Source organism: Drosophila ficusphila, unplaced genomic scaffold (assembly GCF_018152265.1).
Source record: "Drosophila ficusphila isolate 14025-0441.05 unplaced genomic scaffold, ASM1815226v1 contig_197, whole genome shotgun sequence".
Lineage (NCBI taxonomy): Eukaryota > Metazoa > Arthropoda > Insecta > Diptera > Drosophilidae > Drosophila > Drosophila ficusphila.
Window position 1 is genome coordinate 7,497,413 of NW_025064091.1, and position 14,458 is coordinate 7,511,870.

General features: G+C 42.0%; 6 protein-coding genes across 8 annotated transcripts in view; 4 read left to right on the forward strand and 2 right to left on the reverse strand.

The window, feature by feature from the left end:
- Nucleotides 1-365: 365 nt before the first annotated feature.
- Nucleotides 366-2,158, forward strand: LOC108097877 (exosome complex component RRP45). Its single transcript, XM_043209550.1, has 4 exons — nucleotides 366-918; nucleotides 1,056-1,643; nucleotides 1,708-1,860; nucleotides 1,920-2,158. The coding sequence occupies exons 1-4, from the start codon at nucleotides 462-464 to the stop codon at nucleotides 1,958-1,960; spliced, it is 1,239 nt and encodes a 412-aa protein (XP_043065485.1). The 5' UTR covers nucleotides 366-461; the 3' UTR covers nucleotides 1,961-2,158.
- A 778-nt stretch (nucleotides 2,159-2,936) lies between these two features.
- LOC122320908 (exosome complex component RRP45-like) lies at nucleotides 2,937-4,504 on the forward strand (the record flags this gene model as incomplete). Its single annotated transcript, XM_043209551.1, has 4 exons — nucleotides 2,937-3,264; nucleotides 3,402-3,989; nucleotides 4,054-4,206; nucleotides 4,266-4,504. Coding segments are annotated over 4 exons (1,110 nt in total), but the record flags the coding sequence as incomplete, so codon positions are not given.
- On the reverse strand, nucleotides 4,327-6,247 carry LOC108098149 (histone deacetylase complex subunit SAP30 homolog). Its single transcript, XM_017200875.2, has 2 exons — nucleotides 5,725-6,247; nucleotides 4,327-5,342 (listed from the first exon to the last, which is right to left on the reverse strand). The coding sequence occupies exons 1-2, from the start codon at nucleotides 6,115-6,117 to the stop codon at nucleotides 5,214-5,216; spliced, it is 522 nt and encodes a 173-aa protein (XP_017056364.1). The 5' UTR covers nucleotides 6,118-6,247; the 3' UTR covers nucleotides 4,327-5,213.
- A 602-nt stretch (nucleotides 6,248-6,849) lies between these two features.
- On the forward strand, nucleotides 6,850-8,734 carry LOC108098121 (transcription factor IIIA). The gene is made up of 2 exons (XM_017200841.2): nucleotides 6,850-7,108; nucleotides 7,167-8,734. Exons 1-2 carry the CDS (start codon nucleotides 6,917-6,919, stop codon nucleotides 8,184-8,186), a joined length of 1,212 nt encoding a protein of 403 aa, XP_017056330.1. The 5' UTR covers nucleotides 6,850-6,916; the 3' UTR covers nucleotides 8,187-8,734.
- Nucleotides 8,725-9,884, reverse strand: LOC108098122 (39S ribosomal protein L22, mitochondrial). Its single transcript, XM_017200842.2, has 3 exons — nucleotides 9,504-9,884; nucleotides 9,227-9,440; nucleotides 8,725-9,065 (listed from the first exon to the last, which is right to left on the reverse strand). Exons 1-3 carry the CDS (start codon nucleotides 9,768-9,770, stop codon nucleotides 8,848-8,850), a joined length of 699 nt encoding a protein of 232 aa, XP_017056331.1. The 5' UTR covers nucleotides 9,771-9,884; the 3' UTR covers nucleotides 8,725-8,847.
- Nucleotides 9,885-10,281: 397 nt separating this feature from the next.
- The window catches only part of LOC108098014 (integrin alpha-PS2), a 32,278-nt gene continuing 28,101 nt past the window's right edge, over nucleotides 10,282-14,458 (forward strand). The window contains exons 1-2 of one of the 3 annotated variants that reach the window (XM_017200659.2): nucleotides 10,282-10,403; nucleotides 13,435-13,752. In XM_017200659.2, coding sequence (XP_017056148.1) covers nucleotides 13,559-13,752 — 194 coding nt within the window. In that variant the 5' untranslated portion in view covers nucleotides 10,282-10,403; nucleotides 13,435-13,558. Of the gene's footprint in view, nucleotides 10,404-11,074; nucleotides 11,202-13,434; nucleotides 13,753-14,458 lie in introns of those variants that run through there. The other 2 variants (XM_017200661.2, XM_017200660.2) reach the window with 2 other exon arrangements.

The window sequence follows — 14,458 nt, forward strand, 5'->3', positions numbered from 1 at the left end:
ATAAAAAAAAAATAACTTCTTTGTATTATTTGTATATAATTTAACATTTTGGAAAATTTTATTTTGGGTCGAAAACATTGTACTAGGTACAAATTAAAAATATTTTTAAATGACAAGATAACTGTTTATTTTGAAGTATTTGTATATAATATTTTGCAGCGTCTTCTTTATTTTATTTATTTATTATCTAGCTCTCTCACATTCGATGGAAGCGTTTTTTGAATAGAGAAAATGGTTTAAAGTGATTCATGCAAGTGTGTTTGGCCTTTTACATTAAGAAAATTTGCAATATTATAATACACCAACAATTATATATTGTAAGTTCCGTGGGAATCAGTTCCCAAGCTGCCAACTTTTCGAACGAGGTGGCAACGCCGCGCAACTTGTCTGCACGTTTTTAAAAGCCGGCCAATCCGAATCCAAAACAAGAACAGGATCAGTACACACTCGAAAAAAGGACGATGTTTATGAACTGCAACCTCTTTGAGCCGGGCAAATCAAAGCCAGAACGGAATTTTGTTCAGCTAGCTGTGAAGCAGAATCAGCGCTGTGACGGTCGGCGCTCCAACGAGGGCCGCGATGTGGAGGTGACTTTTGGCTCGGATTGGGGCACCGTGGCGGTATCCTTGGGCGAGACGAAAGTACTGACCCATGTTACCTGCGATTTGGGTGCACCGACAACATCCCGACCCAACGAGGGCAAGCTCCAGTTGAACGTGAATCTTGGCGGTGTCGCCTTCTTGGACGAAGCGCAGACTACACATGACCAGCGATCCCTCACCTTGAATTCCCTTTTGGAGAGAACCTTTCGCAGCTCAAGGTGTGTTGATCTGGAGTCTTTGTGCGTAGCCGCCGAGCAGCATGTGTGGTGCATCCGTGTGGACATCAATGTGCTAAATCACGACGGGAATTTGTATGGTATGCAAAAAGAATATGTGATATGATTTGATTTTCAACATAACAAGGCAATTAATAATTCCAATGACTGTTTCTTTAGAATCTATAACTTAAATGGTTGTTTTTTTTATATTCATTGAAACTTTATTATTTTGCAGATGCCAGCACTATAGCCACTTTGGCTGCTTTGATGCACTTCCGTCGACCGGATGTTACATTTGCGGACGATGATCTGCGTATCTACACAGAGAAGGAGCGGGAATTCATTCCGTTGTTATTTCTCCACTATCCCGTGAGTGTTACCTATTGCATTTACAAGAGCAGCGGCCAGCCAATTGTGGATCCTACGCTGCTGGAGGAGAACGCCGCCGATTCTGTTATTGTGTTGAGCTTCAACTCCTACCAAGAGTTGTGCACCCTAAACGCCGGAGGCACAGCACCAACAAATGTGAGAACGATCATGCAATGTGCACGCAATGCAGCGACTCGCGCCAAGGCTTTGGTCGATTTCATTCGCAAAGCTTTATCGCTGGACGAAGAGCGTCGATTGCAGGGCAGTCGCTTGATCCAGGGATTGGCGTCTCTTTTTGGAGAAACGCCACATAAGCTGAGCTTCAAGAAGCTAATGGGACAACAAAAGCAGGAAGCCCCCTTAGTTGATAAAATGGAGGTGGATAGCAACACTATTTTAAGGGCAGATATTGAGGAAACTGAGGCCAAAGAAGAGACGTCTAAAAAGCAGACAGGTAAGCCATAAATCATGGCTAAAAAACAACACAGTTATACATGGTTATCTTTCCCAATTTCCAGACGTCCCTCTGGACGCCACCAGTTGGCTGCCGCAGGATGAGAACTCCCAGGAACTGCCTACGCCCTCGCAGGCGTCCACATCGAAGGCGGGCAAGGGCAAACAGAATCGGAGCAAAGGCAAGGCCAACAAAAAGCAACACGCAAAGAAACAAAGTACGTTTCAGCCAATTCAGATTGTTTACGTAATGAATAACAATACAAATCCCTTTCAGATCACAGTGATTCCGAGGAGGAAACCAAGCATGTCATCTAGCCGATATGATAGTCTTGTAGTTGAGTGAAAATGCTTTCTATTAAGTTTTATTTAGGCTTAAATATATGGCTAAAAATCAGTCTAGGCTTTAACAGAAATCGTTTAATGCGGAATTCCAATTGATGGAACCGATGTTCATCTTAGTTAGGCTTAAACTAGAGCTCTAAATATAAATCCAACCCGCCGGGGCTAACGAGACGATGTTTAAGTTTAAATATTGCAAGTGGTTCTCTTACAGCAATAATGTGTCGGTTTCTTTTTCATTCTTCGTTATTGTAGTTGTGCTTCGATTCGTTAAAGGTTTATTGGAGTTTCTGTTTTTGTTTTGTTTATTGTTGTCTAGCCATCCCCCACTTAACTTGATTTATAATACAAACGATTAAATGAACAACATTCGCGACGCCAGCCTAGGCCTAAGAATACGAATTGCTATTTGATTCAGTGTGGTGTGTTTTCTGTTAATTCTCTTGTAAATTTACATAGTTTATTTAATGTAATGTGTGTATAAAGAGCTATTAACAACGGACCAAGGCTAAAATCAGTTTTGTAAATTTTGTTTTCCTTAAGGTTAAGATTACTTTTCATCGCTTTAAACTATTTTTGGGAGCACCAGTTGCCTTTTTCCTTACTTTTTTTTTTTTGCGTTCTTTTAACGTTTTTTGTTTTTGTTGCATTCCGTAGAGTTGAGGAAAGGATTTTGGGCAGTGGTGGTGTAGGTTCTTGGTGTTATAGATGAGAGGGATATTTCGCTATCAGTATTTTCGTTTTTCCTTATTCGGGTGAACAATGCCGACGTGCAGCAAATGCAGCAACAACGTGTGAGAAGTGTTTATTGGCGGCTGGCAAGCGTTAGAAGGAGTAGACATCGTCGGCGTCCTCCTCCTCCCTTCGCCCACCGACGCGCCTTCAGGTGGTGTCGTTGCCAAGGCCGTTCTTTTGGTCCAGTTTATTCGAGCCCATCTTCACCATGTAAACGACTTTTGGCTCGGATTGGGGCACCGTGGCGGTATCCTTGGGCGAGACGAAAGTACTGACCCATGTTACCTGCGATTTGGGTGCACCGACAACATCCCGACCCAACGAGGGCAAGCTCCAGTTGAACGTGAATCTTGGCGGTGTCGCCTTCTTGGACGAAGCGCAGACTACACATGACCAGCGATCCCTCACCTTGAATTCCCTTTTGGAGAGAACCTTTCGCAGCTCAAGGTGTGTTGATCTGGAGTCTTTGTGCGTAGCCGCCGAGCAGCATGTGTGGTGCATCCGTGTGGACATCAATGTGCTAAATCACGACGGGAATTTGTATGGTATGCAAAAGGAATATGTGATATGATTTGATTTTCAACATAACAAGGCAATTAATAATTCCAATGACTGTTTCTTTAGAATCTATAACTTAAATGGTTGTTTTTTTTATATTCATTGAAACTTTATTATTTTGCAGATGCCAGCACTATAGCCACTTTGGCTGCTTTGATGCACTTCCGTCGACCGGATGTTACATTTGCGGACGATGATCTGCGTATCTACACAGAGAAGGAGCGGGAATTCATTCCGTTGTTATTTCTCCACTATCCCGTGAGTGTTACCTATTGCATTTACAAGAGCAGCGGCCAGCCAATTGTGGATCCTACGCTGCTGGAGGAGAACGCCGCCGATTCTGTTATTGTGTTGAGCTTCAACTCCTACCAAGAGTTGTGCACCCTAAACGCCGGAGGCACAGCACCAACAAATGTGAGAACGATCATGCAATGTGCACGCAATGCAGCGACTCGCGCCAAGGCTTTGGTCGATTTCATTCGCAAAGCTTTATCGCTGGACGAAGAGCGTCGATTGCAGGGCAGTCGCTTGATCCAGGGATTGGCGTCTCTTTTTGGAGAAACGCCACATAAGCTGAGCTTCAAGAAGCTAATGGGACAACAAAAGCAGGAAGCCCCCTTAGTTGATAAAATGGAGGTGGATAGCAACACTATTTTAAGGGCAGATATTGAGGAAACTGAGGCCAAAGAAGAGACGTCTAAAAAGCAGACAGGTAAGCCATAAATCATGGCTAAAAAACAACACAGTTATACATGGTTATCTTTCCCAATTTCCAGACGTCCCTCTGGACGCCACCAGTTGGCTGCCGCAGGATGAGAACTCCCAGGAACTGCCTACGCCCTCGCAGGCGTCCACATCGAAGGCGGGCAAGGGCAAACAGAATCGGAGCAAAGGCAAGGCCAACAAAAAGCAACACGCAAAGAAACAAAGTACGTTTCAGCCAATTCAGATTGTTTACGTAATGAATAACAATACAAATCCCTTTCAGATCACAGTGATTCCGAGGAGGAAACCAAGCATGTCATCTAGCCGATATGATAGTCTTGTAGTTGAGTGAAAATGCTTTCTATTAAGTTTTATTTAGGCTTAAATATATGGCTAAAAATCAGTCTAGGCTTTAACAGAAATCGTTTAATGCGGAATTCCAATTGATGGAACCGATGTTCATCTTAGTTAGGCTTAAACTAGAGCTCTAAATATAAATCCAACCCGCCGGGGCTAACGAGACGATGTTTAAGTTTAAATATTGCAAGTGGTTCTCTTACAGCAATAATGTGTCGGTTTCTTTTTCATTCTTCGTTATTGTAGTTGTGCTTCGATTCGTTAAAGGTTTATTGGAGTTTCTGTTTTTGTTTTGTTTATTGTTGTCTAGCCATCCCCCACTTAACTTGATTTATAATACAAACGATTAAATGAACAACATTCGCGACGCCAGCCTAGGCCTAAGAATACGAATTGCTATTTGATTCAGTGTGGTGTGTTTTCTGTTAATTCTCTTGTAAATTTACATAGTTTATTTAATGTAATGTGTGTATAAAGAGCTATTAACAACGGACCAAGGCTAAAATCAGTTTTGTAAATTTTGTTTTCCTTAAGGTTAAGATTACTTTTCATCGCTTTAAACTATTTTTGGGAGCACCAGTTGCCTTTTTCCTTACTTTTTTTTTTTTTGCGTTCTTTTAACGTTTTTTGTTTTTGTTGCATTCCGTAGAGTTGAGGAAAGGATTTTGGGCAGTGGTGGTGTAGGTTCTTGGTGTTATAGATGAGAGGGATATTTCGCTATCAGTATTTTCGTTTTTCCTTATTCGGGTGAACAATGCCGACGTGCAGCAAATGCAGCAACAACGTGTGAGAAGTGTTTATTGGCGGCTGGCAAGCGTTAGAAGGAGTAGACATCGTCGGCGTCCTCCTCCTCCCTTCGCCCACCGACGCGCCTTCAGGTGGTGTCGTTGCCAAGGCCGTTCTTTTGGTCCAGTTTATTCGAGCCCATCTTCACCATGTAAACGAAGAACGTGATGATCTCCTTCTCCTTAATGGGTATTGTCTTGAAGTGCTTCATAATGGTCTGATCGAAAAGAGTGGTGGAAAATATGTTAGTATTATGTCCTAGAGTACTTTAAGTCAAATGCACCCAAGCTTTCACAAGGAAGTGATTGTAAATGCAAATGCACTGACTTGCAAGCCTACAATCTACATAAGTCTACTGACAAGAAAGAAAAGTAATAGAACCAATAAACTACATTTTAGAATAACTTTTCTGACTTGTCGCTTACTTAAGGCACGGAAATCACGTTATATTCAACAATAAGGTATGAAACCCCTATCTAAACCTTCGATTTACCCAGTAATTTCCCAGGGAATTGAACAAATTGGCAACGAAACCGAAGGTGGAACCATCTCGCATGGACACTCTACCCACCCCATCTTAAGTCCTAGTGCAAACTCACATCCGCCAGCTGTGCCCGCTTCATGCCTTGCCTCGTCTGGACCTTGAAGTGCCGCTTGTAGCGGCGCAGCGTGCTAACGCCCAGCTGGTAAAGATCGGGGAACTCGTGCAGGTCCGTGTCCGTTTCGTTGCTGTCGTCCTCGCTGTCCTTGCGGCGCCGCTTGGTGCGCACCGACTGGATGCGCTCCTTGTGGTGGTCACAAATGTAGATATGCTGCGCCGCCGGATCGCTGCTCAGCTTGAGTCGCTTCTGGGCGACCGTTTTCTGGATTCGCTTCGAGTAGCTGGCGTAGCCGGCTTGGTTGCGACACCGCTCCATGTCGTCGATCAGGCAGCACGTTTGGTCCGTGTGCCCGCGACTGTCCTCCTCGCCGGTGCTAAATCCGTTGTTCATCCTGTGCAGATATTCACTTCTAAAATCCACTGCGCTTTCCTGCTTCTGCTTTTGTTGCCTCTGTTTTTCGTCGTTCTTTCTGTTTTCCCCCTGCGCTTTGTGTTTGCGACGTTTTCGTTTTGGTGTTACCAGCGTGGACGAGTGCCGAAATGACGTATTTGCCTATCGAATAAAACGAATGGTTTCGGAAAATTAAATAATTTCCATTACTATATTTCCGGTTTAGTTACACTTTATGGCTTTTGCTAATTGGCTAAGAAACATTTTTTAAGAGCTTTCTTGGGGCGTAATCAAACGTGATTTCTTATTATTTATTTGTATGTAGAAATCTGAAAATAAATATGAAAGTTGAAACATTTTTTTCTGTACTTCAATCTGTACTAAAAAATCACTCTGAGTTATTTCGTAACTTGTACAGCGTTCAGTACTTACATTTTCAGGGTCTACCATTGTACAATTTTTTATTTCTTTTAATTTTTTATTTTTTTACACATTTGCTGCACTCCCCAAGGTAGCTCTTAAAAAAAAAATTTCCAACCCATTTTTTGCAAAAGCCTTTAAAGTGCAATTTTACCAAATTTACTTAAAGGCTTCTATTTGAATTTGGTTTAAAACATAAAATATAAAACAATATAAACGCTTACATTAAATATATAGCAACTTAACACGATAGTTTTGAGTTGTTTTTACCGACTCAGTGCCGTCACTATCTTTAGTTTCCGTATTCAATTGTCCAACACTGGCCGGGCTGTCACATTTTGTTTGAAACGAGATTTTTTTGCCAGAATTTATTTCGAAAATGGCGAAAATGCCCGGGGCACCAGTAGCGAGCGATAGCGACATAGAAACCGTGCTGGAAGAGTTCAAGCAGCGCCAGGAGCGCCGCAACAGCATAGGAACGGCCAAGTACACCTGCAGCGTCCCGAAATGCGAGGCAACCTTCAAGCGTCTGGACCAATTGGACCGCCATGAATATCACCACACGGGAATCGTAATTATATAGCTTATTTATACACCACCGTGTGGCTAGTAACATCCGTCCCTTGCAGAAAAAGCACGCCTGTTCGTACGAGGGCTGCGACAAGACGTACTCGATTGTGACCCATCTGAAGAGACATCTAAGGAGCACCCACGAAAGACCCGAGGCGGCGGCCAAGAAAACGGTTAAATGTTCGATAGAGGAGTGCAGCAAGATGTTCGTCTCGGTCAGCAACATGACGCGCCACATGCGCGAAGCACACGAAAGCCCCCGCGTTTATCCGTGCAGCCACTGCACCGCCAAATTCTCGCAGAAACTCAAGTTGAAGCGCCACGAAATCAGAGAGCACACGAAGGCGTATCCGTTCACCTGCGGAAAATGCTCGCGCGGATTCTACCAGGAGTGGCAGTGCCAGAGTCACGAAGCCAGCTGCAAACAGTATGAGTGCCCGGGATGCCCGTTGAAGTTCGCCAAGTGGACGCTGTACACAAATCATTGCCGCGAGACACTGCACGGCAGAAATCGCCACAAGTGCTACCACTGCGGGTGCGCCTACGACAAGCCCAGTGATCTCAAGCAGCACATCGAGGCCAAGCACAAAGACAAGGACGCAGAGATCTCGTCCGCGTTAGTTTGCCAAGTGGAGGGCTGCGGCAAAAGCTATTCGTACATGCGGAATCTCCGCCAGCACATGACTACCGCTCATTCGGGTCGGCGTTTTGAGTGCGTGGCGGTAGACTGCGGTCGCTGCTTCAGTAGTGCCCAGAATTTGTCCAGACACCTCATTAAAGCTCATAGGGATGGCAATAAGGAGAAGGAAGAGAAGAAGAAAACTGTAGAAAAGAATCAGAAAGAGGACTCAAAAGAGCCAAAACGTAATCCTCGCAAGCGACGTCGTGATGCCGGACGCAGCAAGCACTCGCAGCTGTCCAAGCTGGCCTGTTTGCAACTGGACAAGGAGGATGAGGAAGCGGTGCGCGAACGACAGCCGTTGGCCCTGGAGAAGGTCGCACTAATATTAACCAAAGAAGATCCAATTGAGGAACTGCTGGCTCAGACCCTGCAGGATGAAGAGGAAGCAACGCACTAGTAAGGTACAAGCTTCTGAGAAATCTAAAGAAAGGAAGGAAGGTCAGAATCCAATCCCAATAAAGAGGCTCAAGCTTGTGTGTCAAAAGAAAACAAGGAAGGTTCGGCTTTAAGCTACTTTAACTTGAATGAAAAGCTTCTTAAAGCCAAAAGACATTAAAAAAAACTCTTAGTAATGTTCATTTATAAAAACACAAATCAAATTGATCGAAACCCTTACACACTTTTGCCATCGCAAGCATAAACCACAAACACACTTTGGAAAATGTACAAAAAAAAATAAATTACGGACCTTCCTTCCCTATTAATTGTTGAGTTAATTAGTTAAATCAAAAATCTCCTGCCGCCTTGATAGGTTTATATTATTAAACTGTAAGTTAAGTATAAATCCCATTCCCTGACAAATATTTTAATTTGTCAAGCTAGGAAAAATTTTGCATTGCCCTTCTACAAATATTTTTTGTAAATATAAAGCGTAAAAGTCACGATCTTTTAATTAAGGTAGCTTATGTAGCTAAATGTAAATAACAATGGACACATTTTTCCACATTTTCTTTTGTTTTTTTTATTAAACAATTTCCTAAAAACAAAAAAATGATTAGTGCGATGGCCGAGGATTTGAAAAGTACGGATCGGTAGAATGGAAGTGGAATTGCAGGGATCTACAGCGAGCTGATAATCTTTCGGCTGCGCATCTGCTCCATCCATTGCTCGTACTGTTGCTCCGGCGTCTGTGGCTCCTGGTAGTAGTGCTGCGGCGGCTCGCCCTCCTCCAGCCTCACGAAGTAGTGACAGTGCTTGTACTCCACCTGGCCAAAGCGACCACGGGCATGGCGCCTCACGCCCTTGAAGACGCGTCCCTTGCCCACAAAGGATTCGGCTGAAAGGTAAAATAAGCACATATTAATTTGTAGAATAAGGTGCAGATTGGTTGCAGCTGCAGAGATAAGAAATTTGATAAGGAAGTTTGCAAAATGTGGAATTCCCTCCCGGAAACTTATATTCAGAGTTCCCAAATCAGTTTCTGGGCCAACTTTTTACCTATCCACAGATTGCTCTTGAATTCCACATTGTGTCGCTCCACGGCCATTTGCTGGGCCTCCAAAATCGTCTCCTTGACGTCGGTGGCTCCCTTTTTGAGCACAAAGTTCAGTTGTTTAAGGGCCTCGTCGACGGACATTCCGCGAACGAAGGCAGCGATGTACCACATCTTGTCCGGACTGTATTTGATGTTATTTCGCATATGGCAGACGTACTAAAAGTGAATTTAAGTGAAAGATTAGCTCTGATAGATAAGGTGGTAAGCTGGTTTTCTTACTGCTTTCCTGGGCTCCTCGTCCGCTTCCTGTGGCGGATGGACCGTTTTGTTGTACTCCAGCCATTTGCGGGGTCCGTAGTTGTATTTGTTCCACTTGGCACACAGAACGCCGGTGGAAGCTCCGGTGTGCAGGGATTTCACTTGGAAGGCAGGTGGTGAATTCTTATGGCTAAGCAGGGAGCTTTGACTTTCGCTCGGTTTAAGGAGTACTGCACCCTGTGGCGCCTGCAAACGCAGCTGGGACATCTGGCGGATCACCTTATTCATCTTTTGGCTGGCCAAGTCAGCGGTTTCCTCACTAAAAACCTTGCAATTTGATTGAATCCGGAACAGCGCAGCCTTCTTTCGGTCGCGTAATCTGCCAGTGTGACCAAAAAGTCTGCATAAACAATTCACTTAAATTACACTGCGAAAACGGCTGTTCTGCTGATGGTCTGGCCACGTGCTTGTAAATCCATCTGGCACCCCTTTTTCGTCCTGTTTTTGGGCATATTTTTTAAAAATTTACGTATTTGTACAATTATTTTTGAGTAGATATTTATAAATTTCCGAAACCATTTTGGACCAAGATGCCGCAAATGTTTCTCTGAACTTCTTGGACAAATTGCAAAGAAGTGACCTAAAAAAGCACTTAATATTGTTCATAAATTTCACTTTGGTTTCTTCGAGCTCTGAAGATCCTTTCGCGCGCACATTTGAAACCTAGAGCGGTCCGGCATCCCCGCTCGCCGAGTATCTGGCGGATTGCGCTCGACCCATTCGTGCATTCGGTCGGCTGAAGCGTAACTTGGCTGATGTGAGTTCGAAGCGCTCGCGATCGAAACGGAAATTTAACGGTCACCGGATTTAATTTTAGTTCGAAAATTGCAAATCCGTTCGCGTATGCAGATTCAATCGATGGTAATTGAAAGGCGAATCCAAATTACTTGCGTGATACTCGAAACATGATATCAGATTCATGAGTGGAGTCAAAAGAGCTCAGTGATTGTTTCTATTAATTTACATTTAACTTTGCTCTGCCTCGGATCGCCGGCAAAAATGCCTGCATGATCAAATTGCAATAGATTCCGAGATCTAAAGATTGCGAATTTAAACCATCTGGATAAACGAGCGGCCCTATTTTGTTATGGTGTTCTAGTTTCAAAAGGCGATACGCTGTACGCAAAACAACACATAGAAATTTCTTTTAATCCTTTAGAATTTGTTTGAATAATAATTTTTTATAGCCTAGAGTCAAAAAAATTGAAATGTGCATTATATAAAGTAATTAACTTATTCTAATATTTGTACAGCAAAAACATATTTATAAAAAATGGATTCATATTAAATGTGGATCTTATAAGAGGCCCAGAATAAACAGTCGTGCATATATGCCAACAGAAATGACACATAAAATGGTCGAAACTTTTGCTAACGGAAATTACAGTCTTCCCACTCAAAACTCACCTTTGAAATTTTTTTTCGAGTGGGATGCTCGCTCGTAGATAATGAAAAAATAAACTTTTGCTATCATTTTGGTTGTTAGAGAGCTTTGAGTTTGTTTTCCGAGGCTGCTCTCCGGAGCATAAAGTCGAAATGAGTAGGCGAGCAGTTCACCTATGTATCTATCACTGCGCTAAGATGTATCTTACAGATATTTTGCGCCATTAGCTCGCTCTCCTTAGTCGCGGTTTAAATCTTGCTGCGTGCGCTGTCGAGGTAGAGCATTAATAAAATGAAATAAAAATAAAATAAAATAAAAGTGAACTTTGCTAATTACAAACAAGAAGAGATAATAAAAACGCAATCACGCGGCGTGCTAAAAATTTGTTTTTGACATTTTTTTCAAGTGATGGAGCACCAGTGAAAAGTGCAGCCACAAAATAAATATATATGTACATATTTTTGTACACACATATTTTTTAAACAAAAAACGCAAATAGCCAAAATCAATAAAGTGAAGCAACGCTCTGAGGTCTCAGCTGTTTTGGCCCATTTTTCGTGCAGTGTAGAAAAAGATCTGTATATGCACGTCTATATATACATGTGCATATATACCTAGATATAGGCGGACTCTGCTGGGCGTAGCACACAGCATCCAACTTTTTAGATTTATTTTTAGATAAATGATCGGGTGTGCGTTTTTTCCACTAATTTGATGTGCTTTTTTTGTATTGAATACAAAAATTCATATCTTAACCATCTGGGCGAGATTGTAAGGCAGTTCCAGCAGAGGCTGCGACTAATTACCTCAACTGCAGGAACAAGAAAAAAAGAATCCTAAAATAAGTCCAGGAGTCTAACTTTTTTGCCATCAAACAATCCGCCACTGAAGAAGATTATCAGCATATTTATTTTTAAAAAGTCGGCTGGAAGTGCGAGCAGTGCCATAAATTAAAACAGTAAATAAAGTAAAAATAGAAAAAACGTAGCAAGGCAACTATGTTAAGAAACTTTCCAAACGATTTGCAAATAGCTTAGCGTTACTTCTAGTCTTTTTTATATTTCTTTTGCATTTAAATGCAAATAGCTTGGCTACGAGCTTAGTTTTTTATGCAAATTTACTACTTTCTGCTTACAATTGACTTTTGCCTGGCGTTTCGTGGGGCACAGAATTAACTGACTTATTTATATTGGCACAGTCGATTGGCATTGTGAATGTGAACCGCATGATCAATTGTCTGATCGTTAAATTGCCTTCACCATATGGCAGCGAATTTTTTTGTTTTTTAATTATAATTCATTTTCGTGTCTATGAATGAATGGCAGCCGCCCATCAATGAACCAACTCGCCCACACGCTCGCCGGAAAAACTAGGCATAATGCATGCTAGTCGTACGGTGGAAAATGTGTCAAATGTCACCTGCTCACCGCCTACAACTTGTTTTTTCTTCTTGTCAGAGAAACTCAACTGCACAGTAAAAATAAATCTCCTTAAAATGGTTGAAGTGCTCTATTCATTTTAATATTTTCAAGACAAACTGTCAAGCTATATGGTTATATTATTAGTTTTGTTAATCTTCGTTGAAAGTTATCTGGAAACAAGAGCAGGTTAAATTTTATTGTGTGGGAAGGGCTGGTTGCCCGATTTTTAGCCTGGCCAAGAGTCTGCTGACTTTGGCCGTTATTTTGTTATTTTGGCCAACCTGTTTGACGGCTCATTACGTCACCATCGTGGCTGAGCGTAGAACGCGCCAAAATCTTAGCATAAAGCACAAAGAGAACCCGTCAAAAATGTCAAAAAAAAAACCAACAAATCTGATTTAAGAATTAGCCAGAGATAAATAAACGAACCTACTGATACCCTAACTTTCGCCCAAAGATAACCGAGAAAGGTGTACAAATATATAATTGCAATGCAAAAAAAGATAGTAAAGTAAACAATAAAATTTATTCAAATAAAAATTCGTTTTTTACTTCAGAAATAAATATATAAATAACTTTAATGAGATACAACCACTTCTGAAATCAAATAACCGTTTATTGGATTTTTGGCATTGAAAGTCGAAAATATAATGTAATGGGAAACTGAACCGTGTAATAAAGACGACTGATTTGGAGCAGCCGTAATTGCCCCGACTTCCGACCAAACCAAAAGCAAAGCAAACCACCCCGCCCACCTCGCGATTCCCCAAGGCCAAGATATCTTGATGTTAAGAGCGCCGAGCGGAGACAAGCGTACAGATAGAGATATATAGAGATATAGACGCTGAGGCACAGAGACACTCAACATTTGCTGACTTGAAGAATATAGTAGTCTTTTTCTGTTTTCTGTTTTTTGTTTTTGTTTTTGGCTTTTGTGTTTTATGCTCATTTTTTGTCGTTGGTTTCGGTTTTGGAATCTCATTTCGGCCAAGGTTGAGTTTATATAATAAATAAAGTCGCGTGTGTGTGTGTGCGTCTCTTTTGACCATATGTTATAATAATTCTCGATCTCGATCTCGATCGACAGCTGTGAAGATGCAAGCGTAAAAGTGCAAAGTTCCTGGATGCAAACCCAACGAAATCGATTCGAAAGAAAGTAAAAACCCAGAAGAAAGAACTCAGCGAAAGAAAGTCGAACGGCGAACGGCGAAATGAGTGGATCGCTCTTCCAGCAAGGGATGGGTCAATCCCTGCTCCTGATCCTGCTGCTGATCGCGGTGTCCACCGATGGCTATAACCTCGACCTGCCCAGTTACGTCCGCTTCCGGCAGGCGACCAACTCGATGTTCGGATTCAGTATCGCGATGCACAAGGCTCGCAGTGGATTCTTCGGCAGTCAGAACAAGTAAGTCATCAAAATCCAATCAAAGTCCCTTTGAAATATCTACCGATGGGTATACGAATTTATTGGAATTTTAAACTTACATTTAAAGTATCAGTTTTACTTGAAAACATTTCTAAATAATTTTTAGTTTACTTGGATCTTGTTTCTTGAGCTCGTCATTAAATATAGTTATTTAATAGGGTCATTTATTTCCCTCTGTCTTTCAACGACAATCTTGAACTTTCCCTCTGTGATTTTCTTTTCAATGAGTTATCTTCATTGGGGGAAATGTGCCCCAAAATCAGTCTCATTTAAGATTAATCATATAAGACGCAGCACGCTTTGAATTTAATAAAGAGCTACTGAAATTCGTCATTTCCCTAAATGTGATAAATTTAAATTGAAATTCTCGTATTTCGTTTTTTATTTAGTATATAGTTTCGTATACTAAACAACTCAAAGATACGTACACTACGTACATTAAATCTTATCAACCTCGTGGAAAACTGAGAGATACCATTTGGCAAGACAATGCCGTACTTAGCCCTCATAATCCAAGATACGAGTATCGCCGCTCATTCTGGGGGATAGATAATCCAGTGACATGTTAATCTGTGAGAGGAGATTCCGGCTGCACTATCTGCACTCCCAGCTCCCAGTTCCCAGCTCCCAGCACGCAACCACTTTTCTTTTCTCGCTATCGCTATCGAGGAGCGTGTGGAAATGC